The 27,009-nt window shown below is 39.9% G+C and overlaps 1 protein-coding gene across 6 annotated transcripts in view; it reads right to left on the reverse strand.

The window, feature by feature from the left end:
- The window catches only part of focad (focadhesin), a 245,615-nt gene that overhangs the window by 210,452 nt on the left and 8,154 nt on the right, over positions 1–27,009 (reverse strand). For 4 of the 6 annotated variants that reach the window (XM_072281789.1, XM_072281784.1, XM_072281787.1 and 1 more), the window contains one exon: positions 32–126. In XM_072281789.1, the coding sequence (XP_072137890.1) occupies positions 32–88 (57 nt within the window). In that variant the 5' untranslated portion in view covers positions 89–126. Of the gene's footprint in view, positions 1–31; positions 127–7,402; positions 7,421–12,657; positions 12,798–27,009 lie in introns of those variants that run through there. The other 2 variants (XM_072281788.1, XM_072281790.1) reach the window with 2 other exon arrangements.

Below are 27,009 nucleotides of genomic sequence, written 5' to 3' on the forward strand. Positions count from 1 at the left end.
CATAATTTTCAAAAATTATGAAATATCATACCTGTGACTGGATTACTGAATTTTGAAATTCAAATCTCCTCTTCAGATCCTCTGACATTGTTGCTAGGAATTCTTCATGCAATTCTCAAGTAGTGTCTGTAAAATAACAAGCAAAACCGTAAGACTGGAATCCAAAGAGGATGATATTCTAGTAGCTTGAAAATTATAAGTCATTAAAACTAGCAATCAAACCAATTGTTTAATGACCAATTGACCTTCTTAAATGAACATCCTGCAAATTTCTATTTTTCAAAATTATCAATATTCCTGTTCAAGTCAAACTCAAAGTCATATTTATTATCATGTGCACAAGCATATGTATGTACAGGTGCAATGAAAAGCTTGCAGCAACATCACAAACACATAGCATCACTTTATTAGCATTCACAAGAAAAATGAACTACAAATCAATTACATACAGCTTTTTTTAAAATAAGAAAACACAATTAGAACAAAATTTCCACTTTAGAGCCAAGTGGTCAAAGTGGTCATAGCATTGCTAAACTGTACTGAATAGGATTTTGCCAATGGTTTTAAGAACCATTAACCATTGCATATGCTGATAAATCTGTTTTAAAATGTATGTGGAGTATTTCTTTTCCCACTTTTCTTTTGTGTTTGACATTAAGACATTTATCTAGATCTTTTGAATTTTGGAATTGAACCTGAAAGCAGCTGAACTTAGGATGTCGGGTCAAACACAGAGATCATAAGATCTTCATAATCTTTAGGCTGCTGGATTATTGACATGCAGGTCCTAGGTTTTTTTTGGTCCAACAGGGAGGGCATTCTTCTACGAGCTTCAGAGCATTGTCTTCTTCATTCCCGCAGCATGAAATCAACAAAAGGATGATAATGTGAATGAATTAGTGCCCCAATTAATTATATAAAAAAAAATAAAAACCAGCAAGCTGAATTTGGAAATGCTGGATTATATCAATTTAACTATTTGGTTGATTTTCCCACCTTTTATAAAACTTGATTCTAATGTATAAATCAACCAGGTGCAGGAAACTAAAACAACAGGAATTCTGCAGATGCTGGAAATTCAAGCAACACACAAAGTTGCAGGAAACTAATAAAGGTTTACACGGTGACGGGAATCTTGACAACAGCTGAATAGCAGACATTTTAGAGTTAATGTTGAAGATCAGAGATCTGTGGAAATTAGGAAGCATGCAGTTTCATTGATACTTGTGTGACTAGTTGTGATGCTGTTGACATTGAAGATAACGGTTCTGAAGCACATAAGACATAAAAACACAAGGAAATAGGAACAGAAATAGGCCACCTGTCCTTTCAAGCGTGCTTGCCTTTCAGTATAATGGCTGAACTACTCTCAGTCTCCTCTCTGCCAGACACCCACAGTCCTCAATATCTGATCTTTGAAAATTTCATCTACCTCCATAGCCTGTGGGCTAGACTTTATCTTTTGTGATACTCCTTTAAGTAAGCATTAAATAAATCACTGCTGTCAGTACTTCTGTGTAAAGAATAACACTGAAGTTATGATACCAACAGATTCAAATTAAAAATGCAGCACATAGTTGCACTGTCATCTCCTTTCAAGCAGAGAAATGCATAACATTTGCAACAAATCATGTTTAGACTGGAAATGATTGGGGGGAAATGATTCATTTTTAAATAGCACCAATTACTCATTCATAAAGAGAAATGTATATTCAATAATTAAAAAGAGGGCTTAAAAAGAGGATCTTCATAGCAGTCATAGAGTCCATTCTCACGTACGGATGTGAGACGTGGACACTCAACAAGACTAAGCGAAAGTCTCTAGACGGTTGCTATACACGAATGCTCCGGATGGCTCTTGACGTGAGTTGGCAACAGCACATGACGAACGTCAAGTTTTGTGACGACCTACCAATGCTCACCACTAAAATCGAGGCGAGAAGACTACAACTAGCAGGGCACTGTCTTCGCCACCTCAAGCTACCTGCCAGCTAGTCATCATATGGGAGCCCAAGCATGGGAGGATGAACCCTGGGCACCCTCCGAAGACTGTGGTCAACACGCTCCTAGAAGACAGTGGCGCAACTAATGTAGATGAACTGAACACACTGATGAGGGAGAGGGAGAAGTGGAGAGTCCGTCATCATGCCTGATGCCGGCCCCCTAGGCCTGAGTCGACGTAGTAGTATATTCAATAAATCAACAAAATTCCCTGTCAATGATCAGAATCAAAATAGCTTCTAAACATGTTTCCTACAATCCCAACAAACATTTACCTCATTACTCCAGCTTCACTGGGAATCAAAGCAACTGCTCATTTTCTGGTCTCAGACACAATTAGCAGCAAGCTCATCTCAAGGAACAACAATGCTGCAAATAGTATTAATAATAATAATGCGGCTGCCTGGGGATCACCAGGGTATGTCTGGAGCAAGCAATGGGCACGACAGTAAGTGAACCACTACTGGTGCACTGCTGAATAGGCAGGCAGGCAACAAGAAACCCTAAAGAAATACTGCCAGCACTCAAAGTAGCCCACCAACACCACAGGCTGCAATTCCTGCAGGTGTTTCTCAGAGCAGCAGTCCACTTACAACCGAAACCACTCAAGCAGTTAAGAGAAGACATGCATGAAATGGTCATTAGAGGTAAACATATTCAGAATTTGTGTATATTACCAAGTAAGGGAACTTGAAACTGATATGACAGCATACAGGGACAAACTTCATTAATAGATTTTAGCACAATAATCAAGTAAATGCACAACAAATAGCAAGATCAACGTAGAGTGATAGTAAAAAATAACAATCTCTATAGACATGTTAAACCAAATAAAAAATGAAGTTGCACAAGAGCGAGAATGAAACCAACACAAGGACCACAACAATGCTAAACAAAAAAACAATGATAATGCAACCTCCCCAAAGCGCTGATACAAATAGAATTACTTCAACAACTGACACAACCTGACGGTAACAGCAACAACACAAATGTAGAGCCTCCACAGAATGCCAATGATGAAGCTCAGTTTACAGATAAAATCATAGCATTTAACACCACACTAACAGAATATATGGGCACTGACCCAGCAAAAGACCCCTACACAGCAAAACAAAACATGTTATCAAAATTTGCTAAAATTGTTAATACTCGGCAATATTATAGTACCACAATATTTAGAAAAACTTGAAACATTTGAACAACTACACACAATAACAAACTGTGCAACATTAACAGCAGTGCAGTGCAATGATTGCAAAATAGAGGCAAAAACTGAGTAATGAACTGAGAACATCAGCAAAGCAGAAGAAATTAAGAAACAAACGTGAAACATTCAGAACAGAAATAAATATCAACAAGGAAGTGTTGAACACCTGGCTCAGAGTTGAAGACCTCTACCCAGAAAGAGGGCTTCCTTGCAGCAATACAAAACAAGCTGATTAACACAAAAAGATATCAAAAATGCATAACAAAAGACCAACAAATTCAAGACGATAAATGCAGAAAAATGCCAAACAATATCAGAAACTATTTAACATATTACAGGATCCTGTAGCAGTTTAACACAATCTGATTACTTACACAGGCAAATCAGTCACCAAAATCTTGCTTTAAAATACAAACTCTTAAAAGACACATCTTCCTATAATTAAAAGTCTGATCCAGTTTTAGAGTCTGAGTCCTACAAATTACATTTTGACCATTATTAGATTGGACAATCCATAATAACCATCCAAATATATTACAGAATAAACAAGAAAGAACAACTTACTTGATATAGCCATTCCAAACACACACAACATACAGAATTCAATAAGTGAAAAACACCAGAAATATGCTGAGTTAAAAGAAATTTTAAAAACTTTGGAATATGAACAGGATGTATATTGTCTCAATAGTAATATCTACAACTGGTGTTATCCCAAAGTCACTACACAATAACATTAAACAATCATGCCTACACAGCAACATTTACGTAAATCTTCAGCAAGCCACAATACTAAACACCGCTAGAATAGTCCTCAAGTTCCAAGCAATTGAGAAATGAGTGTTTCATTGTGCCTGTACCTCAGGTCTTATCAGCTTGAGTTAAGAAAAAATAAAATACAATAATAATAACTTACTTATAGAGCATTTTTTATTCAAATAATATAGTTTAAATCACTTTACAATAGGATAAAGTATAAACATAAAAATAAATGACAAAATTACATTCGTTAAAAGCAAAGTTAAATAAATAGGTTTTGAGCTGGCTTTTAAAAGTGTCAACTGAGGCTGCATCCCTTATATTGTTAGGTACTGAGTTCCACAATTTATGAGCACAGTTAAAAGAAAGCTGCCCTGCCAATTTTCTTTTGAGGGAGTTTGTTAAATATAGAGTCTGACAGAAGACCCAAGAGCTCAAGCAAGATTATAGAATGAATGCGATTCTGTGATGTACTCCTGTTCCAGACCATTGAGAGTTTTAAAAACAATTAAGAGAACTTTAAAATCAATTCTAAAAGATACAGGAAGCCAATGCAGAGTCGCTGGTACAGGAGTGATATGCTCCCTCTCCCTGGTATTATTTAAAGTCCAGCAGTGGCATTCGGAACAAGTTGAAGTTTATCAATAGATTGTTTTTGAAGGTCAGTAAAAAGTGCATTGCAGTAATCTAATCTATTTGATATAAAGACGTGAATTAGCTTTTCTGCATCACTGCATGACAGAAACAGGCATACCTTTGCAATATAGTTTAAGTACAGGTCGACCTTCACTAACCCGGCACCACTGGGACCTGAGGAGTGCCGGATTAGTGAAAATACTGAATTACAGAAGGATCACATTAAGCATTATCAGTACCAGATTATCGAAGGAACTGGATTACAGGTAGTCAGATTAGTGAAAGTCGACTGTATAGAAATGCTGCTCAATCATTTTCTTTCTGTGGGATTTAAAATTCAAACCTACTGTGGCATGTAAATGTTTGGGTACCCCTGGTCAAAATTTCTGTTACAGTGAATAGCTAAGCGAGTAAAAGATGGCCAAAAGGCATAAAGTTAAAGATGACACATTTCTTTAATATTTTAAGCAAGATTACTTTTTTATTTCCATCTTTTACAGTTTCAAAATAACAAAAAGGGAAAAGGGCCCAAAGCAAAATTTGGGCACCCTGCATGGCCAGTACTTCGTAACACCCCCTTTGGCAGGTATCTCAGCTTGTAAACGTTTTCTGTAGCCAGCATAGAGTCTTTCAATTCGTGTTTGGGGGATTCTCACTTATTCTTCCTTACAAAAGGCTTCTAGTTCTGTGAGATTCTTGGGCCGTCTTGCATGCACTGCTCTTTTGAGGTCTATCCACAGATTTTCAATGATGTTTAGGTCAGGGGACTGTGAGGGCCATGGCAAAACCTTCAGCTTACGCCGCTTGAGTTAGTCCATTGCGGATTTTGAGGTGTGCTTAGGATCATTATCCTGTTGTAGAAGCCATCCTCTTTTCATCTTCAGCTCTTTTTTTTTTACAGACAGTGTGATGTTTGCTTCCAGAATTTGCTGTTATTTAATTGAATTCATTCTTTCCTCTACCAGTGAAATGTTCCCTGTGCCACTGGCTGCAACACAAGCCCAAAGCACGATCGATCCACCCCCGTGCTAAACAGTTGGAGAGGTGTTCTCTTCATGAAATTCTGCACCCTTTTTTCTCAAAATATATCTTTGCTCATTGCAGTCAAAAAGTTCTATTTTAACTTCATCAGTCCACAGGACTTGTTTCCAAAATGCATCAGGCTTGTTTAGATGTTCCTTTGCAAATTTCTAATGCTGAATTTTGTGGTGAGGACACAGGAAAGGTTTTCTTCTGATGACTCTTCCATGAAGGTCATATTTGTGCAGGTGTCACTGCACAGTAGAACAATACACCACCACTCCAGAGTCTGCTAAATCTTCCTGAAGGTCTTTTGCAGTCAAATGGGGGTTTTGATTTCCCTTTCTAGCAATCCGACGAGCAGTTCCCTCGGAAAGTTTTCTTGGTCTTCCAGACCTCAACTTGACCTCCACCGTTCCTGTTAACTGCCATTTCTTAATTCCATTATGAACTGAGGAAATGGCAACCTGAAAATGCTTTTCTATCTTCTTATAGCCTTCTGCTTTGTGGGCATCATTTATTTTAATTTTCAGAGTGCTAGGCAGCTGCTTAGAGGAGCCCATGGCTGCTGATTGTCAGGACCAGGTTTGAGGAGTCAGGGTATTTATAGAGCTTTGAAATTTGCATCACCTGGCCTTTCCTAACGATGACTGTGAACAAGCCATAGCCTGAACAAGCTAATTAAGGTCTGAGACCTTGGTAAAAGTTATCTGAGAGCTCAAATCTCTTGGGGTGCCCAAACGTTTCCATGGTGCTGCTTTCTTTTTTCTCCACTCTAAAATTGTACAAAACAAAAATAATACACTAATCTTGTTTAAAATGTTGAAAGGAATGTTTCATCTTTAACTTTATGACTTTTGGAGATTAGTTCATCTTCTACTCACTTAACTATTCACAGTAACAGAAATTTTGACCAGGGGTGCCCAAACTTTTGCATACCACTGTATATCAAGGGCAATCGGGTTGTTATATCTGATTTTACATGGGGAGCCAAGTTTCTAAGTTTATGAAGAAGTTTATCTCTTTTGGCTTTGGAATCAACTAAAAGTGTTTCAGTTTTATCTTCATTAAGGTTTCGGAAATTATTGCTCATCTAGTTGTTTATTGCAGCCATACCAGAAGTCAGGGTGCTATTATCGTTAGGCTCCACTGAGATATACAATTGTGTCCCATCTACGTAACTGTGGAAATCAAGTTTATGCTGCCTAATAATGTTTCCTCAGGGGAGTATGTATAAGGAGCAGAGCAGGGCACTAAGACAGCTTCCCTGAGCAACACCAGAAATTAAATTATATCTCTTAGAAAAATGGTCTTGAAGATTGACAAAGAAAACTCTCTAAGGTACAGACGCAAAGCTAAGGGCACCACCAGAGAGGGCAGCCCAGTTCTCAAGGTGATCTACAAGGATGGTGCGGTCAATTGTGTTGAGGGCAGCACTTAAATCTAAGAGAGTTAGAACTGAAACCCTGATGGCATCAGTGATGAGCCTAAGGTCACTGACAATTTTGGTAGAGGCCATCTCCATGCTGTGGTTTGTTCTAAAACCCGACTAAAATTATTCCAGAATATTGTTCTCATTCAGAAAGTTGTTGAGCTGATTGACTTTCTAAAGAATCTTGTTCAAGAAGAGAAGATTTGATATAGGCCTGTAGTTAGCTAACTGTTAAGTTTGGTGGATGGGGTGTCAGGGAGGGGTAGCACGTCTGGTGGGGTAACATGTCGCGTCCTTTTCAAGGCGGTTAGTCCACCTTTGGTCCCCACCTGGCACTCAGCTCTCACCTGTGGTTTTCTGTAGCTGTTTGCATGCGACAGCGGCCACACCCCGGGCAACGGCTTCGACAAGCCGGCTAAACCAGGTGAGGGTAGCTGACGGGTCTCAAACCCTCGGTGAGATAGGGAGCTGTCTATCCCAGCACGTGAAGACAGACCCCGGCAGATTGAGTGGACGAGACCTATGGAAGGTCCAACGGTCAAGAAGACAGTCTCTGCAAGCGTCGGTGGAACGTGTGGAGCAGAACAAGACACAGAAGACGTCCTGGTCATCCACTGCGCCTAGTCCCATCTCCAGCCGTCTCGACTCTGTCTTGCCACTGGATCCAGATAGGAATTAGGAAGAGAGAGTGAGGCTAACGCCGCGCAACTCTCCCTCACTTAAATCCAAGTCACGCGCTAGTCTCGACACCATCAATAATGGTGTCGAGGTCCTCATCGACGTACGATGGACGAACAACAACAAGAAGTTTGGCTTTTTAAGTAGGGTTTGACAGCCACAATTTTGAAGGCATCTGAATAAACTCTAGTTTCAAGGGATATGTTAATATATTTTCTCACAGAATTGAAAACAGTATTAAGAGAGTCCTTAAAAAGTCCTTCCGAACGCTCTGCTCTCCACTCCCTCCGCACTAATCCTAACCTTATTATTAAACCCGCCGATAAGGAGGGTGCTGTTGTAGTCTGGCGTACTGACCTCTACCTTGCCGAGGCACAGCGACAACTCGCGGATACCTCCTCTTATTTACCCCTCGATCGTGACCCCACTAAGGAGCACCAGGCCATTGTCTCCCACACCATCACCGACTTTATCCGCTCAGGGGATCTCCCATCCACTGCTACCAACCTTATAGTTCCCACACCCCACACTTCCCGTTTCTACCTCCTACCCAAGATCCACAAACCTGCCTGTCCTGGCCGACCTATTGTCTCAGCTTGCTCCTGCCCCACCGAACTCATTTCTGCATACCTCGACACTGTTTTATCACACCTTGTTCAATCCCTTCCGACCTATGTTCGTGACACTTCTCACGCTCTTAAACTTTTCGATGATTTTAAGTTCCCTGGCCCTCACCGCTTTATTTTCACCATGGATGTCCAGTCCTTATATACTTCCATCCCCCATCAGGAAGGTCTCAAAGCTCTACGTTTCTTTTTGGATTCCTGACCTAATCAGTTCCCCTCTACAACCACTCTGCTCCGTCTAGCGGAATTAGTCCTTACTCTTAATAATTTCTCCTTTGGCTCCTCCCACTTCCTCCAAACTAAAGGTGTAGCTATGGGCACCCGTATGGGTCCTAGCTATGCCTGCCTTTTTGTTGGATTTGTGGAACAATCTATGTTTCGTGCCTATTCTGGTATCTGTCCCCCACTTTTCCTTCGCTACATCAACGACTGCATTGGCGCTGCTTCCTGCACGCATGCAGAACTTGTTGACTTTATTAACTTTGCCTCCAACTTTCACCCTGCCCTCAAGTTTACCTGGTCCATTTCCGACACCTCCCTCCCCTTTCTAGATCTTTCTGTCTCTGTTTCTGGAGACAGCTCATCCACTGATGTCTACTATAAGCCTACTGACTCTCACAGCTATCTGGACTATTCCTCTTCTCACCCTGTCTCTTGCAAAAACGCCATCCCCTTCTCGCAATTCCTCCATCTCCGCCGCATCTGCTCTCAGGATGAGGCTTTTCATTCTAGGATGAGGGAGATGTCTTTATTTTTTAAAGAAAGGGGCTTCCCTTCCTCCACTATCAACTCTGCTCTTAAACGCATCAACCCATTTCACGTACATCTGCTCTCACTCCATCCTCCCGCCACCCCACTAGGAATAGGGTTCCCCTGGTCCTCACCTACCACCCCACCAGCCTCCGGATCCAACATATTATTCTCCGTAACTTCCGCCACCTCCAACGGGATCCCACCACTAAGCACATCTTTCCCTCCCCTCCCCCCTGCATTCCGCAGGGATCGCTCCCTACACAACTCCCTTGTCCATTCGTCCCCCCCATCCCTCCCACTGATCTCCCTCCTGGCACTTAAGCGGAACAAGTGCTACACATGCCCTTACACTTCCTCCCTTACCACCATTCAGGGCCCCAAACAGTCCTTCCAGGTGGGGCAAAACTTCACCTGTGAGTCGACTGGGGTGATATACTGCATCCGGTGCTCCCGATGTGGCCTTTTATATATTGGCGAGACCCGACGCAGACTGGGAGACCGCTTTGCTGAACATCTACGCTCTGTCCGCCAGAGAAAGCAGGATCTCCCAGTGGCCACACATTTTAATTCCACATCCCATTCCCATTCTGACATGTCTATCCACGGCCTCCTCTACTGTAAAGATGAAGCCACACTCAGGTTGGAGGAACAACACCTTATATTCCGTCTGGGTAGCCTCCAACCTGATGGCATGAACATCGACTTCTCTAACTTCCGCTAGGCCCCACCTCCCCTTCATACCCCATCTGTTACTTATTTTTATGCACACATTCTTTCTCTCACTCTCCTTTTTCTCCCTCTGTCCCTCTGAATATACCTCTTGCCCATCCTCTGGGTCCCCCCCCCTTGTCTTTCTTCCCGGACCTCCTGTCCCATGATCCTCTCGTATCCCTTTTTGCCTATCACCTGTCCAGCTCTTGGCTCCATCCCTCCCCATCCTGCCTTCTCCTATCATTTTGGATCTCCCCCTCCCCCTTTCAAATCCCTTACTCACTCTTCCTTCAGTTAGTCCTGACGAAGGGTCTCAGCCTGAAACGTCGACTGCACCTCTTCCTAGAGATGCTGCCTGGCCTGCTGCGTTCACCAGCAACTTTGATGTGTGTTCCTTAAAAAGAGTGGTAGGGACAGGCCTGAGACAGCAAGTAGATGGTTACTCTTTTTACAACCTTATAGAGTATTGCATCAGAAATGTTGGTACACTTTGACATGGTTGCCATCTTTTTATGAGGTTGGCTGATGAGGTTGCCAGTATCTGTGGCTATGCTCTCCCTAACATAAATAATTTTGCTATTAAAAAAACATTGTGAATTCCTCACATTTTGTGGCAGATGCTTGACTGAGGACATTATCGGTTGAGACAGGGTTCAAAAGTCGGTTTATGGTCAAGAACAATATTCTTGAATTGCTGCAACACACATCAAAGTTGCTGGTGAACGCAGCAGGCCAGGCAGCAATTGCTGTGTAGCAGTGTTAAAAGAGACAAGTTTTTCCTTGAAAAACTATGGTGGTCTTCCAGCCATTTTCTCTCAGATGCTCTGCATGATCTCTTGAGCTCACGGCTATGGCAACGTTATACTAATTGATTTTTCTAACCCTGAGGGGCTTCTGTGTTTAATATATTTGTCAAGTTATTGCTGAAAGAATCAACCATTTCATTTACTGAGCAGCTTAGGTCACACAGGTCACATAAACTAGCCAGCTCAGAGAACTCAAGTTGCATTGCAGCATAGAATTGTTTTTAACTGTAATTTCTTTCATGGTGTTGGCTACCAAAAAGTACATAAAGTAGAGATAAGTACATTAAAAAGTACATAAAACTATTAGAGACTGTGGAATCAGACAGAGAGACAGTAATAATATTCAATACTTTTGTCATTACTATATTTCCCAGTCGATGGGTGGGCTCAATGACATGTTGGGTAAGATCTAGGCGTCTGGTAAGTTCATGAATTCAGCTGCCATAGAGCTCGCATTAACAGATCATTAAAATGAACACTGAAATCATCAGCGATGACAATGCTGGTAATTCCATGCAAGAGTTAAATAGTAATAGAGGATAAGGATTCTGAGAATTCCAAGTGAAAGCAGGCATTGGGTTTAGGAGGGCGATAAACAATAACACAGAGGACAGGATCCATAACAAAAATTTTAAACGTATGTAGCTCAAAATTTGAAAACTGGTTGACAGACAGTAGATTGTACTTGAAATGCTTTCTTGAGACAGTCACAAGCCCGCCAGTCAGCCACTGGGCCCTGGTATGCTGAAACTGTCATAGCCAGGGGGACACAGTTCAAATAACTGGCTGTATTTGCTTGGCTTTAACCAAGTCTCAATTAAGAACATAAAATCAAGGTCTGTACAGGTAATAAGATCATTTAAGATAAAGGTCTTATTTGAAAGGGATCTTATATTTAGATGAGCTAGTTTAAACAGAGTATCCTGGAGTGATGCAACAGGAGAGTTATTTTAAGATTTTATATTTTACGAGTAGAAGGTTATTTCTGTTGACACCTTTTATAGGATAGTTTCATCTGAGGGCCCTTCCAGTGACAATGGTCTGAATCAGAAGGGTAACATTTATAGACTGTAAAATAGAGTTGAGAGGATAGGAGTCATGTCAGGTCTGATGAGGAAGCCATTGACAGAGGCAGAACATTGGAATGGCTGTGAAGAAGAGCTGGTGGAGAGTGAGATTCCAGATTCAAGAATACTTAATGTCATTTCCAGTACGCAAGTGTAAAGGAGAATAAAATAATTGTTACGGTGGATCCGATGGAGCACAAAAAATACAATAAGATAAAGAGCACAATAATTTAAAAAACACAATAAATATATACACAAGATAGCCGATGTACATTGCTTAATTATATGTCCATAAAGTGACAAAAAGCACAGGAGTGTCTCTACACAAGTTGATAATGTTGTGGTGTTGGAAGTTGTGGAGGGGTGGGTTTGTGGGTGGAAGTGCTGATCAGCCTTGCTGCTTGGGGAAAGTAAACATTTTTGAGTCTGCTGGTCCTGGTGTGGATGTTACATAGCCTCCTCCCTAATGGAAGTAGGACAATTAGTCCACAAGCAGAGTGGGTACGATTATTCATGACGTTACCGGCCCTTTTCCTGGCACCTTTCTGTATTAACACTACTGTGCAAAAGTCAAAGGCACCCTAGATTTTTAAATAAATTTTGTTTTAGATGTTTAATTTTTGTCTTCTCAATTAGTAGCGTGTCCATAGAAAAAAGCAAATTTTAGATTTCCAAAACAACAATTTTCCAAAAAATTCAATGTTAGAGAAATTCTTGCATTTTCTTAAAGAAAGTAACATATTAAGTAATTGACCACTTTTCAAATAAAAACAGTTACTTTGTAGCTATATAACTCATTGCATGATTAAACAAAGATAACAAACAGGTGCTAATGATCAATGACATAACAAGCTGAATTAACTAAGCTGATTAACTGAAACAGAAACAGGTGTAGTGGAATCCAACTGGGTGAAGAACAACCAAACTAAAAGCCGAGGATGTGGCACATGTGAGAGTTTACCTTCAAATCATCAATTCTTACACCATGGCAACAGTGAGCATCGCAACGAGACACAAGGTAGTCATTCTGCATCAGCAACGTCTCTCCCAAGCAGAAATTTTGCAGCAGACATGAATTCAAGAGGTGCTGTCCAAGTTCTTCTGAAGAAGCACAAAGAAACGGGCATGGTTGAAGACCAGAAACACAGTGGGTCGTCATGGAAAATGAGTGCAACAGACGACAGAGACATGAGACCAACATCCCTCCTAAATTGAAAATAGTACAGCCCTGTTATCAGCTCTGAACTCACAGAAACCACTGGAACCCAAGTACACCCCTCTATAGTCTGAGGAAGTTTTGCCAGAAGTGGTCTTCATGAAAGAGTTGCTGCCAAAAAGCCATTCTTCCACACAAAGCCAAGAGACTCACCTCTGCACGAAAACACAAGGACAGAACAATGGCAACAAACGCTCTGGACCGACAAATCATAATTTGGAATTTATGGCTCAAACAGGAGGCAGTGTGTCCATAGAAAAGCTGGACAGTGCTACATGGATGAGTGTCTGGAGTCAACAGTAAAGCATAGTAGGGGTTTCCTGCAGATTTGGGACTGCATTTCTGTAAATGAATTTGGTGATCTGGTCAGAATTAATGGAATCCTCAATGCTGAAAAGTACAAGCAGATTCATATCCATCACACAATACCATCAGGAAAGTGTCTGATCAGTTCCAACTCCATTCTCTAGCAGGACACTGAACTCAAACACACAGCCAAAGTCATAAAGAACTATCTTCAGCTAAAAGATAAACAAGGAGTTCTGCAACAGATGGTACAGCCTCCAGAGTCTTTATTTCAACATCATCGAGGCTGTCTGAGATTACCTGGGGAGGTAGAAGCAAGAGAGACAGCCAAAGCCCGCAGAAGAACTGTGGCAAGTTCTCCAAGACGCTTGGAACAACCTACCAGCTGATTTTCTTATAGAAGTGCACAACAGTATACCTAAGAGAATTAATACAGCTTTAAAGGCAAAGGGCAGTCACACCAAATATAGATTTGATTTAGTTTTCGTAGTGTTTACTGCTCTTTATAAATTTTTTTTGATATTTAGAAACTTTTCATTTCACTACTTTTGAAAGCATCTTTGCTTTACAGAACAACACACATCAAAGTTGCTGGTGAACACAGCAGGCCAGGCAGCATCTCTAGGAAGAGGTACAGTTGACGTTTCGGGCCGAGACCCTCTCGGCCCGAAACGTCAGGACGAAGGGTCTCAGCCCGGAACGTCGACTGTACCTCTTCCTAGAGATGCTGCCTGGCCTGCTGCGTTCACCAGCAACTTTGATGTGTGTTGCTTGAATTTCCAGCATCTGCAGAATTCCTCCTGTTTGCTTTACAGAATTTTTTTTTTTTTTTTTAAAACGTGTACCTAAGATTTTTGCATAGCACTGTATGTCCTTGATGGCGGGTAGGCTGTGCCAATGATGTGTTGAGTAGTTTTGACTTCCCGTTGTAGAGCCTTTCTGTCTGGAAAATGTTGTTAACTACACAACAGATCAGGACATGTTGTTCTAGTTTTCTGGAAGCTCTCAAATAGGGGAATAATTCATGTTACAATGGCAAAACTTACTAAAAATGGAAATGTTGATCTTTATAAAATAAAAATGGCATAAAATAAGTTTTGTAGCAATACTTTAGGTTATTATTGAAACTATGCTTGGAGTACAATGTTCACCTTTGCTCTGCTAATTTAAGGCAGGATATATTCAGCTTTGAGGAAGATCAGAAAAGGATCATTAGATTGATTTAAGACCAGAAAACATACAAGCAGAATTGGGTCATTCAGCCCATCGAGCCTGCTCCACCATTCCAGCCTTTTCCCCATAACCTTTGACGCCCTTTAACCAAGAACCTATAAACTTCTGCTGTAAATACACCCAATAACTTGACCTCCACAACCATCTGTGGCAATGTATTCTACAGATTCACCGCCCTCTGGCTAAAGAAATTCCTCCCCATCTCCATTCTAAAGGGATGCCCTTGTACTCTGATGCTGTTCTCTCTGGTCCTAGACTCCCACACTATCGGAAACACCCTCTCCACATCCACTCTATCTAGGACTTTCAAATTTCAATAGGTTTCAATTAGATCACTCAGATTATTCTAAACTCCAACAAGTACAAGGCCCAGAGCCATCAAATGCCCCTCCTATATTAATCCTTTCATTCTCAGAATGAAGCTCATGAACCTCCTCTGAACTCCGTGGTATCTCTGCAGTGAAGGGATAGGTTGAGCAATTTGTGCCCATACTCATTCAAAATTTAGGTGATGAGATTATATTGAAACTTACAAGATTCAAAGAGACCTAATTTCTGGAAGTTTGGAGGATCTTTCTATGATGGGGAATTTAGCAATTGGAGATAGATCTAGATTAAATGATTGCCCATTTAAAATGAAGATGAAAGGAAATGTCTTCCTTCAGATCATTCATCTTCGGAATTCTCTGCACCAATGAGCTTCAACAACCCAATCAATGGATATTTTAGGATTTTTTTAGTCCAAATTGTATCAAGGGATATAAAGAACAAGAAGAAACTGTGGCCTAAACCAAGATGGAACCATAAAGAAAAAAAAGTCCCTTCAGGCCAATTTGACCACGCCAAACAAGATGGCTAACTGAACTAGTCCCATTTGCCTATGTTTGGCCACATCCTTCAAAAGCTTTCCTATTTGTGTAACTATCCAAATGCCGCTAAGATGTCCTAATTGAACCTACCTCTTCCACTTGCAAATATTCACCACACTGTGTAGAAAATATTGCCCCTCTGGTCCTTTTTTAATCTTTCTCCTCTTACTTTAATCCTATGCCCTCTAGTTTTGGCCTTTCCTACCCTATGAGAAAGTAATCATTGTAATTAACGACAGAGCAAGTTCAAGGGGCCATAATCACCTCACCTAATACTATTTCTTATAACCTTAAGAAATATATTTGACATTTGGCTTCTTTAACCAACAAAAGTAGGAAGAAATTTTCATATGTCAGGCACCAAGCTGATATGTTAACGCTTTTATAATAAGCAAAGAATTAAAATTGAGCTCTACTTTATTAATGCCCCTCCTAATCCACTACCTCCAGTGCTGTGCACGACAACAATTCACCAACCTTTTGAAAGATCATGGAATTGAGGGCTATGGGGAAATAACACAGAACAGATAGGTGTCTGTGGCAGATATGTCATGATTGTATTAAATGGCAAGACATGATTAAAGGACACACCACCTCTAAAACCCACAAGGTCAAAATCAGCAGGCAATGGGATAACAGCACTCACACATTCTCTTCCCGTAAACAAACCATTGTGACTTAACCCTTCAACACCTACCCCCCCCACCACCACTTACTCATGACAAGCAAACTAAATTCATGGAACTCCAACAATTTAAAATTATAAAACACCACACCTAACAACACTGTTCAAGCAACGTACTGGTCCACCATATCAAAGAGCAACTAAAGATGGCAATAAGTGTCAGCCTCAGAAGAGCCATACGTAACCCTAAATGTTTATGTTTTATGTCACAATGATCCAGAAAAACAATTAGTCCCAATTAATCTTTAGGTTTGTTTGTTTACCTCGAAGGAATGAAAAGCACCAACTCTCTTTGGCAATCTTTATACTACATAATACGAATTTTTGGAGTAATAGAAGTACAGGTCGACCTTCTATAATCAGGCACCATTGGGACCTGAGGAGTGCCGGATTAGTGAAAATCCCGAATTACAGAAGGATCTCATTAAGCAATAGCTAACCGCCTCATCATACCTTTGAAATATCATGTAAATCAGTACAAGTTAGATAATAATGAAACAGAAATATTAAATGAGTAGCAAGTGAAATTTTAATAAAGTAATATTCTGTACAGGCACAGATAAAATAAAGGGTACAGGTAAATGTATAGGAATTAACTTCCCTCTTCACTCACAGTTACTGAGGGAATCCTTATTGGTTTCTTTTCCTCCGCTTAGTAATATGCGTAAATTCAGCGGGTCGCCACGTCTGATCTGAGGTCGTAGTCAGAAGAGAACGGAGCACAGGCCGGGCGACGCTGGAGTGCAGTGTGCGACTGCCGGCAGGCGGGTGAGAAGGTGGACTGGCACAGCGTGCACCAGCGCCCCCATCGCTGGCGGGTGAGACAGGTGGGTGCCGGGCAGCCGCGCCTCACACAAATGATATTAATAAATGCAGGAAAACAAGCAGGAATCGCCTGTCTGTGCTTACAAGAGCATGCCAACACGTGAACAGATCTAGCGCAACCAAAACAATGTGCAGCAGACTGGTACAGTGGCCGGGGAAATTTGAAATTACAGTTGCACGGAAAATTTGAAACCAGTGCCGGATTACTCAAGGAACCAGATTACAGGTAGTAGGATTAGTGAAGGTCGACCTGTATAAATGAAATAGAAACCTGAAGCTTGACAAATGAGATCATGTACAACCCGCCCCCCCCCAATACACGTTCAGAGTACTGAGATATTCTATACCATTACAGTAGGATCCTATGATCATCTGCAAGCATTCACTGGAATTCTTCAGAGTAACAGGTGCAAACCAGGTGGCTACTTCATGTGTGTGGATTTAGGGCCGTGCAGGTTTAAGATAACTGATGTATATTGTGCACATTACTTTACTATCATCAGCCATATAACTGTTTCTCTGCATCCATTCCAGGTTACTTAACAGAAGGTCCACATGAGTCTAACAGAAAGCCTACAGTTAGTTCACTTCAAATGGCATCCTTTTTAAAGTATCAGCCCAGGATTTCAATTTCAGCTTTCTGATCTACAGAGGAAAATTGAGAGGTGCATTGTTTCAAAAATGCCGATGTATTAAATGCAGATCCTTACTTAGCCCAAGGCCAGTAACTGCCATATAAGCCCCTCATCAGAACACACAGATGTGAATTTCACATTACCACTGGCACTTCATACACCGAAAAGAGCTGTACAAGGAAAAAGCCAATCCAATTTGTTCTAATGGAGAATAACTAGAATTGTCCGCACAATCTCACAAATTAGTAAACTCCAAGTCAAAGAGCATATTATGGATTAAGGCCATTTCCCCTAAAGCAAATACTTTGTACTATTTTCTGAGTAAATTAACTTGCTTGCATTGAAATTGTGAAGCTGCTTAACACAAGTACAGTATCTAAAAGATAATGTTTGTGTCATGAGGTCAAAACAGTAGTAGTCAATAGTATCGTTTTGTGAAAAACAGCGAAACTTTTTTAAACCTACGCTCCCTTTTTACACTACAAAAAACATTGCCAAAATGTAGAACACATTTGAAAAGCATATTCGAGTGGAATCTAACTACCTCTCACTAATTCTGCAAAAAGGTTTCCAAGTTGGGGACTCCTGTTATGTTAGATCCATGTAGAATTGCATTTTTGTGACAGGCATTTAACATTTAACTGAAGTTCAATGTGAAATCTGCTAAATTGCAGGAGTTGGAGGAAACCCCCAATTACCCTGGAAAAGATTTAGTTTGAAGCATAATTAATAGGAAAATGCAAAAGCCACTGTGCGCGACCAGCTCTGTCTTAATTAGGTCCACATTCAGCACCTGGTCTGCTTTGCTTTAATTAGACTCTTTTCTTAAATGCTTCTACTTCCAAAGTAGAATGCCACAAATAAAAGAGCTGTTTCTGTTCTTTTAATAGCATAATTTTCACACAGCCAGTTAGACCTGGTTTTGTCTCAATGGAGGAACAAAAGATTATTAAACATTAAATTTTAGTTGTTTTATAAGCTCCTAATATGACATGAGCCTTTCATTTGAAATAATAAATTTTCACATTGCTATGGTAGAAGAGCAAGAGTGTAAACAGTGTTACAATAAATCACAAAGAACTAGAACCACCAGGACAAGAACCAATAAAATTCTGGTTATATATATACACACACGTGACAATTTTCATCTTCCATAAAAGCAACTTATGTCCATCAAGTTTGTAAGATATCATATTCATGCATATGAAAGATAATAAATGGTTTCTTCACATGCAAACAATAAAAGCTATACATTTCAAGAGGGAAAAAAGTAACTATTTAAATATGTATTATTATCATATCTCATTGTAGGAGTGTACATCACATAGATGAATTATACTGTAATCATCATGGACAATGGCACTTCCAGAAACTGCTGCTAAATTAAAAATATTTTCTAAACTTTGTAGTTGACACAAGAAGGTACTCCACGTCGCAGAAACCAAGCAATTCCCGGAAACTAAAATATTGTATTATAACAGCCTTCTGGAACAAGGCACCACTTACTTCTGAAACACACTGTCACAACAGAAGAATGCAGAAACATCAACAAAGCATGATTAAATCTAATTAGTGTAATCATGCCATCGCACCCAAATTGCCACAAGGCTTCATAACTTTCTTTCAGAGACTTGTGCACTGAAAAACTCTTCAACTCTATAACTATTGCACTTAGACAAGGTTATAACAAATGTCTAATCACAGTGCATTCCAGTTAATTGGGCAATCGGTTAATCAGGGCAGCCGCTTATTTGGAACAACCCTGAAAGAACAAAAACTAAACCAAACAATAGCCATGACTCCCTTTGTTTATTTGGCACAATACCAAATATCTTTGTTTAATTGGGGAAGGAGACTGTTGCCGAACAGTTTCCAATTAGCGTGCACCTGCATGGCTGTTAAGACACTGCTTAGTGCGATCAGTTTCTAAATAGTGTCAATTGCATGTGCATGCTCAAAAAAAAAGCAGTGATTTTGATGGCGAGAAGTAATCAGTAAGACAATTCGGAACCCTTTTGCTCACAGTGGTTTCAAGCATTCAGCCTGGAAATGCCAGAAAGTGCTGGGAGTGACAATGAAAAAAACTCACTAAAGCAAATTAGAAATTATAAAAATTTGAAGATATTGAAAATCATCTTGAACGTTACAATGAAAGTGAAGATTTGGAGGATGCAATCATCTGAATTACTGTTTGAGGCAGTCCATTATCTGCACTAGGTGTCTACGTTGATTTTGTTTGTTTACAGTCAATCAAAAGAACACAGTAGAGGAATTTCTCCGCAGATAACCATTAGGAATATTCAGTTTTACAGTACTGTAGAGATATTGGTAATGGAAGTATGCTAATACTTTATACTTTATTGTTGCCAAACAATTGATACTAGAACGTACAATCATCACAGCAATATTTGATTCTGCGCTTCCTGCTCCCTGGATTACAAATTGATAGTAAATATTAAAAATTGAAATTATAAATCATAAATAGAAAATAGAACAATGGAAAGTAAGGTAGTGCAAAAAAAACCGGGAGGCAGGTCCAGATATTTGAAGGGTACGGCCCAGATCCGGGTCAGGATCCGTTCAGCAGTCTTATCACAGTTGGAAAGAAGCTGTTCCCAAATCTGGCCGTATGAGTCTTCAAACTCCTGAGCCTTCTCCTGGAGGGAAGAGGGACAAAGAGTGTGTTGGCTGGGTGGGTTGTGTCCTTGGCAAGATCAATTTGTTTTGTATTTCATTTAAATACATACATTGTTACTCAGTTAAATGGTAGTTTGTCTTTTATTATACCTTTTAACTGTTTCAATGAAACCAGCTATTTGTAACAGCCAATTAATTGGGCCAAAATGTACTGGTCCCAATGTGTCCCATTAACCAGAATCCACTATATTCACATTTTAAGTGTACCTTGGTACTTTTTTTTTTGGCTTTTAACTGGAAATAGGATACATTTCAAATTCAATGCATCCAATTCATTTCTTCACCATCAGCTCAAGTTTCCTTTCGTCCAGAAGGTTCCATATATTATCTTTTTAAAGAGTCAAAATAAATGAATGTCTTTCAGCTGACTTAGTCTCCAATCTTATACAAAAGATCTATTGCTTTTTGCAAACAACATTTAGTTACTCCCAAAGATACTCTTCAACTGTGCAATCAGAATCAGGTTTATTACCACTGAGATGTCATGAAATGTGTTATGCAGCAGTACAGTCCAAGTTACAAAAATAAATAAATAGTGAGGAGGAGGAACAGCACTGTCATGTTCATGGTTTCATTGACCATTCAAAAATCCGACAGCGGAAGGGAAAAGCTGTTCCTAAAGCTGCCAGAAGTGGCAGATACCAGGTCAATTGTAACATTTAAGAGAAGTTTGGATTGGTACATTATCGAAAGACATATGGAGAGCTATGGTCCATTTGCAGGTAGATGGGACTTGGCAGACGATCAGGACAGCACAAACTAGATGACTGAAGAGCCTTTATCTGTGCTGTACTGCTTTATGACCCTATGACTCTACAGAAAGTGGCTGGCGTACCCTCTTCCTGATTGCATCAATGTGTTAGGCCCAGGATCAATCCTCTGTCACCTAGAAACTTGAAATTGCTCACCCTTTTCACTGCTGACCCTTCGATAATAATGTGTTTTCCTGACTTCCTTCTCTTGGTCTTGCTGATCTTGAATGCAAAATTGTATGACAATGATTTTTATGCTTAGAAATTAAGTACATTTTTTGGAAAGGAAATAAAAATCACCCTACCATTGTTCCACTTAGTGGAGTGGTGCAGCAAATATCCTACTTTGTTACAGAATAATAAGACTAGTACAGCACAGAAACAGACCCTTCATGCTAATGTACCCATTCGTACAAATCCTACAGCAATACCATTCTGAATGCTCCCTAAATTCTTATCAACTCTGCTCCACATTCTACAACTCACTTACACACGAGGGGCAATTTATAGTTGTCAAATCTACCAGACGTCCTTTATTCATTCAGGGGATGTGGGTTTCACAGGCTGAGCCTGCAATTAATTGCCTATGAGCTGGAGGTAGTGAGGCACCTCTTTACTTCACTGCAGTTCTCGAGGTGTGAGATTTGCTGCTAGGGAGAGTCTTCCACGATTTTTGGCCCAGTGATGGTGAAGGAACAACAAAGTAATTGCAAGTCAGGATGCTGTGTGACTTAGAGAGCAACTTCCAGGTAGTGATGCTCCTATGCTTTTGCTTCCTTTGTCCTTCTGGCTGGTACAAGTCATAGATTTGTATGTAATGTGCTCAGTGAGTTGCTGCCATGCATCCTACAAACTGCTGTCATTGTGCATCAGTGGTGGAGTGGGTGATTGGTTGCAGATGACGTGGCGATCAAGCGGCCGCTTATATTCTGTACAGTGTTGAGCTTCTTGAGTGTTGTTAAGCTGCATTTATCCAGGCCAGTATACAATATTCCATCACACTTCTGATTTAACCTCATAGACAGTACATCGGGTAAATATTTCCTTAAACATGAAGCAACTGCAAATCTTGAAGCCAACACACAAGGAATGTTTATTATTTATAGCCATTATTCACTTTTTAAATTATACTACAATGTACTTAAATATTATACATTTACAATGTATGAAAATTATAGCACAAACTATTTGCATAGAGAACTTGAACAGATATACTGCAGAGAGGTGTTTTAACAAGTGCGCTTTACTTTAAGAGAAAAGGTCTGACATCTGTGAAAATTACTCCCTTAAATTGTTGAACTACTGTATAACTGTTTAATGAAATTAGGTCAGTGAATCATTCAAAAGCATTGGCAGAGATAAAAGACTTGAGGAAATAATGGAAGCAAAAATGGTGTAAAAGTGCTGCTCAGCTGATTTCTTGCAATTCCATCTGGCATCACTTTTCATCCCACTGGTACAGAAAATTTATAAGCAATTCCTACTTTTAATGTGATTTTGATAAATTAACAAATAAAGTAACCAACACACAACAGTAATTTCTTCAACAGTTCAGATAATGTCACAAACCAAATGACAGATGGCAAAGTGATTTATAGTTACATTCCTCTAATATATAAAGCAATAGACCACTAACACAGTTCAGATAAGGCTAGTATAAACCACCAAATCAGAAACAGATCCAGGCTCAGAAAGTGTATTAATTTTTCACCACAGAAATAAAAGTATGTACATCAGATCAGGTACATCCATGTCAGGAATACTCTGTACCTGACACAAAGCAAAGCTTTACTTGATCTTGCCAAGTCACATAATATCCAAAGATTTTACTCCGTATCTTCATTTGTCACACCATACTTCCTTCAAGCTTCTGAATGAGGTTACCAATTTAGATCCAACTGTAAAGCAATTTAAGTTGAAGCCTCATCCAAGTCACAAGCAGGGTTGGAGCCATCAGTACAAACATACTGATTTCAGCAATCTAGGCAAAGGAGAAATTCCAGAGGAAGCAGGACTTCATATTGACCTTCTTTGAGCCACACTTTCTTTTGAGTGCATGTCAACTTTTGCAGCCAAACCAAGCAACATCTGTGCTTCTATTATGCAAAATGAATCACATACTTGAGTAATCCCTACTGAACCATTAAACTTTACTTATCACACTGATATACCAGTAATTCAATTCAATTCTTGGGTAAAAAAATAATCACTCTGTAGGCAACAGATTAAAACATTATTAGCCCTAAAGGCAGATCAGTCAACAGAGAGATGGAAGGATTTAGCTGTTTGATAACATTTCATGAGGTAAATAAAGAGATTAATAGTGCATGTTATGTACAAGAATTGCAATTCAAAATACTAAAATGCAATACCCTTCAAAACAATTCAATTACATATGCTGCTCTCAAGCATCTGGAAAACACAACAGTACAGCAAATTTTCTCTCAAACTGTTTCTATGCACGATTAAAACACAAAATAGCTTTGGTGTATTTCAGTTACATGAAGACCCAAAATCTGCTGGAGCTGCAACATCAACTGCAGTGAACTCGGTATTCTATTTTGCCAGCAAAACAAAAGAGCTAGTCACTGACTAAGAAGGGGGATGGTGCACTTGTTCATGCCAACATCAAAAATGTTGGGGCTGATAGGGTTGACAGGTTCAAGTCCATAGGTGTGACCATCACGAATAGCCTGTCCTAGTCCATCACTGGCAGGAAAGCTCAGCGACACCTCTTCTTCCTCAAAATGTTAAAGAAAATTGACATGTCCTTGTATCAATTTTACACCATAGGACTGGGCACATCATGACTTGGTATGGAAACTGTTCTGCCAGTCACTGCAAACTGCAGAGAGTTGTGAACACAGCTCAGAACATCACAGAACCAGCCTCTCCTCCATGAACTCCATTATATACTTCTCACTGTTCAGTCAAGCAGCCAGCATAATCAAAGACACCACCACCCTGGATATTCTATCCTCTCCCATTTTCCATCAGGCAGAAGATACAAAAGCCTGAAAGTACATACCACTAGGCATCAGAACAGCTTCTACTCCACTGTTATAAGTAATTCCCTAATACAACAAATTGGACTCTTGACTTCACAATCTACCTCTCTTTATGATCTTGTACCTTATTGCTTACCTGCACAGCACTTTCTCTGTAACCGTTACACTTTATTCTGCATTGTTATTGTTTTATTTTGTTCTACCTGCATGCACTCTGTAATGGTCTGATCTGTATTGAACAGTATGCATGAAAAGATTCTCTTGGTATGTCAGTACGTTACCATAATAAACCAATTCCAATATTTTTTTAATAATTCAATAAATCTGTGTTATTAGTAGATGGAAAAGTGAATTGATAAGGTGAGATCAAGAGCGTAATTGGAACTTCATGTGTTTCCTAACTCTGCAGGGCCTACAACCTTGACCAATAAAGGCAATGATGGAAAAGTAGACCAAATTATAAGCAAACAGGGCGGATGAAGAATAAAATCAGATATCAAAAACAAATAAAGACTGGGTTAATTCTGAGAGCAAAAAAGAAACTATACTGAACATTTGAATGTATTACTTTCTCATCTTTTTTGCCTGTATCTTAATTACAAAATGTTGGATAACATTCAGAATTTCAAGTTTCTTTTAACCATCTTATAGTCAACAACTCAAGCATCATCTATACAATATCATGCACTAGAAACCTTTTTTTTTCCAGGTGGCACGAACCAGATTTCCATTCACTTGTTCCACTAAAATTACATCATGAGATTAAAAGATTCCCTCGGGATATTTTAAAACGGGTGTTCCCAACCATTTTTATGCCATGGAGACCCACCATTAACCAAGGGAATGGTGGACCCCAGGTTGGGGAACCCACTTTAAAACAAATACTTTTCCATTATTAAATTGCAATATCAAAGCAACAATGCTGTGACTAAATTGAATCAAACTCAACCCTTGAAATGCTACTTAGGAATACACTCTGGTACTGTAATCAAATTTCATGCATCTGTCCACTATCTTGGCGAAAACCATTGATTGGTCCTACTTTATTCCATGCACATTTTAAACCACATTTTTCACTTTTTTTTTAACTGAATTAATACCAAGTGCAGAGAACAGAATGAAATGTACAATGCTTTCATTGGAAGGAATCTGGCTTTAGCTGCAGTGAAAGGTTAAGGCTTTCCCACAAAAGGAGTAGGTGCCATATTTTCTTGTAGCACTGCAGGGATGATTCTACCATTTATGTGATCTGACTAGAATGTGTTCCTGCAAGTTTTAACCAAAACTACGGTGTAAGTCCACCAATTCTGCAGTACCATGACTAATGTAAGCTTCCTCAATCCTAAAGTTAAGGAAACCTGTGGGGCCAACACTGTCATGGAGGAACAACCTGGAATTCAGCTGATCAATAGGATCGAGTGCCTAGTTTTAAAGGCACAGAAGCAATAAAGGGAACCTTAACAGTCTGAGGAACACCTCACTCCATGAGCGCTCCCTGCAGAATCAATACCACAACTTCTTGTAGTAGCAAATTTCACATTCCTAAGCGTCATTACAGTAAATAAGTTTCTTCCAAATTTCTAACTGGATTTACAAATATATTATAATTTTGACCTCCGATGAAAGTACCTTCTCAACATTTACCTTTCATTATTCTCAAGTTATCTAGCACTTCATAGATTAGCCTTTCTATTTCTGCAGAACTCTTTCCCAGCAATAAATTATATATTGGCAGGGAAGTTCAAGTTCAATTGTCATTCAACCATACATGAATACTCGTGAATACAGCCAAATGAAACAGTGTTCCACTGGAGCAAAGCTCAGCACCAGCAGTCATACACAGCACAAAGCACATATAGCACACATAAGATAGCAGTAAATTTACACTCACACAAAAATATATGATATAGTCCAAGTCCCTGAATCCATAATTATTGTCAGCAAGAGCAAGCCTACAGTAGTCTGCAGATGAACACAATTCAGCTCGTCTTCCATGGAGCGAACTCTACAGGACAGCACCATCGCCAGCATGGATGCTGCATAACACTGCCTCTCTCTTGGTCAGCTGCAAATAGTCAACACCACTGCTTGAGGCCTAGACTGCAATACAACCGAGGCCACACAGCTTCCCTGCCATCGGTTCTGCCTATAAACCAGTGAACTAGACTTGCAGCATTCCACATTACCAATGTTCAACAGGGTCTTGACAATACAAAAAAAATGACAAAGACAATCACTTGCAGTATATCACTACACACCGCCTTTGCACACCAAATCCGATGCCTCTCTGCAGCAGACAGCAAAATGGTCTGCACCAAATCCACCTCTTCTGCCAATGAGCAACTCGCTGATGGGGTAGACCTGCAATACTGGAAATTCTTAATATCCAGCAGTATCTTCTGATAGTAAAAAAGATGTTTTATAAAGACAATAACACACCTGTTTGGCCCTGTAAAGGCTGCTGTGTTCGAGCGTGCCGCCATCTTACTGGAATATTTGTTGGAGCAACTTGGGAAAAGTTTAAATTAGTCTGGCAAGGCATGGAACTAGAGTACCAGCTAAGAATATGGCGTGATCAAGCAAAAGGCAAATGCCATGACCAGGAACATGGTAATGAAGGAAAAGTGGGAATGGGACAGAAGGGTTGAAGCATGTTTTATGTTAATGCTGAGAGTATTAAGGGCAAGGGTGATGAACTTAAGAGCATGGATCAGTACATAATGTTGTGTGCATTAGAGAGACTTGGTCAAGAGAGAGAGACAGCTCTGGATTCTTAATGTTTCAGGGTTTTGATGTTTTAGAGGGAAGTAGGAGGAGTGCACTATTAATCAGGACAATATCACACCTGCTCTCAAAGGGAACACAATGAAGGGCTCATCCACTGACTAGAACCTAAAAATAATAAAGATGCAATTACTCTAATGGGGTTATACAACAGACCCCACCTCACCCCACCCCCAGTCACCAGGACAATGATGAACAAATATATAGCAATATTCGGGGAGGATGTGAAAAAAATAACAGGGTTGTTGTCATGAGTGACTTTAAATTCCCAAATATAGACTGGGACCTACTTAGTGCATAAGA

Source organism: Mobula birostris, chromosome 17 (assembly GCF_030028105.1).
Source record: "Mobula birostris isolate sMobBir1 chromosome 17, sMobBir1.hap1, whole genome shotgun sequence".
Lineage (NCBI taxonomy): Eukaryota > Metazoa > Chordata > Chondrichthyes > Myliobatiformes > Myliobatidae > Mobula > Mobula birostris.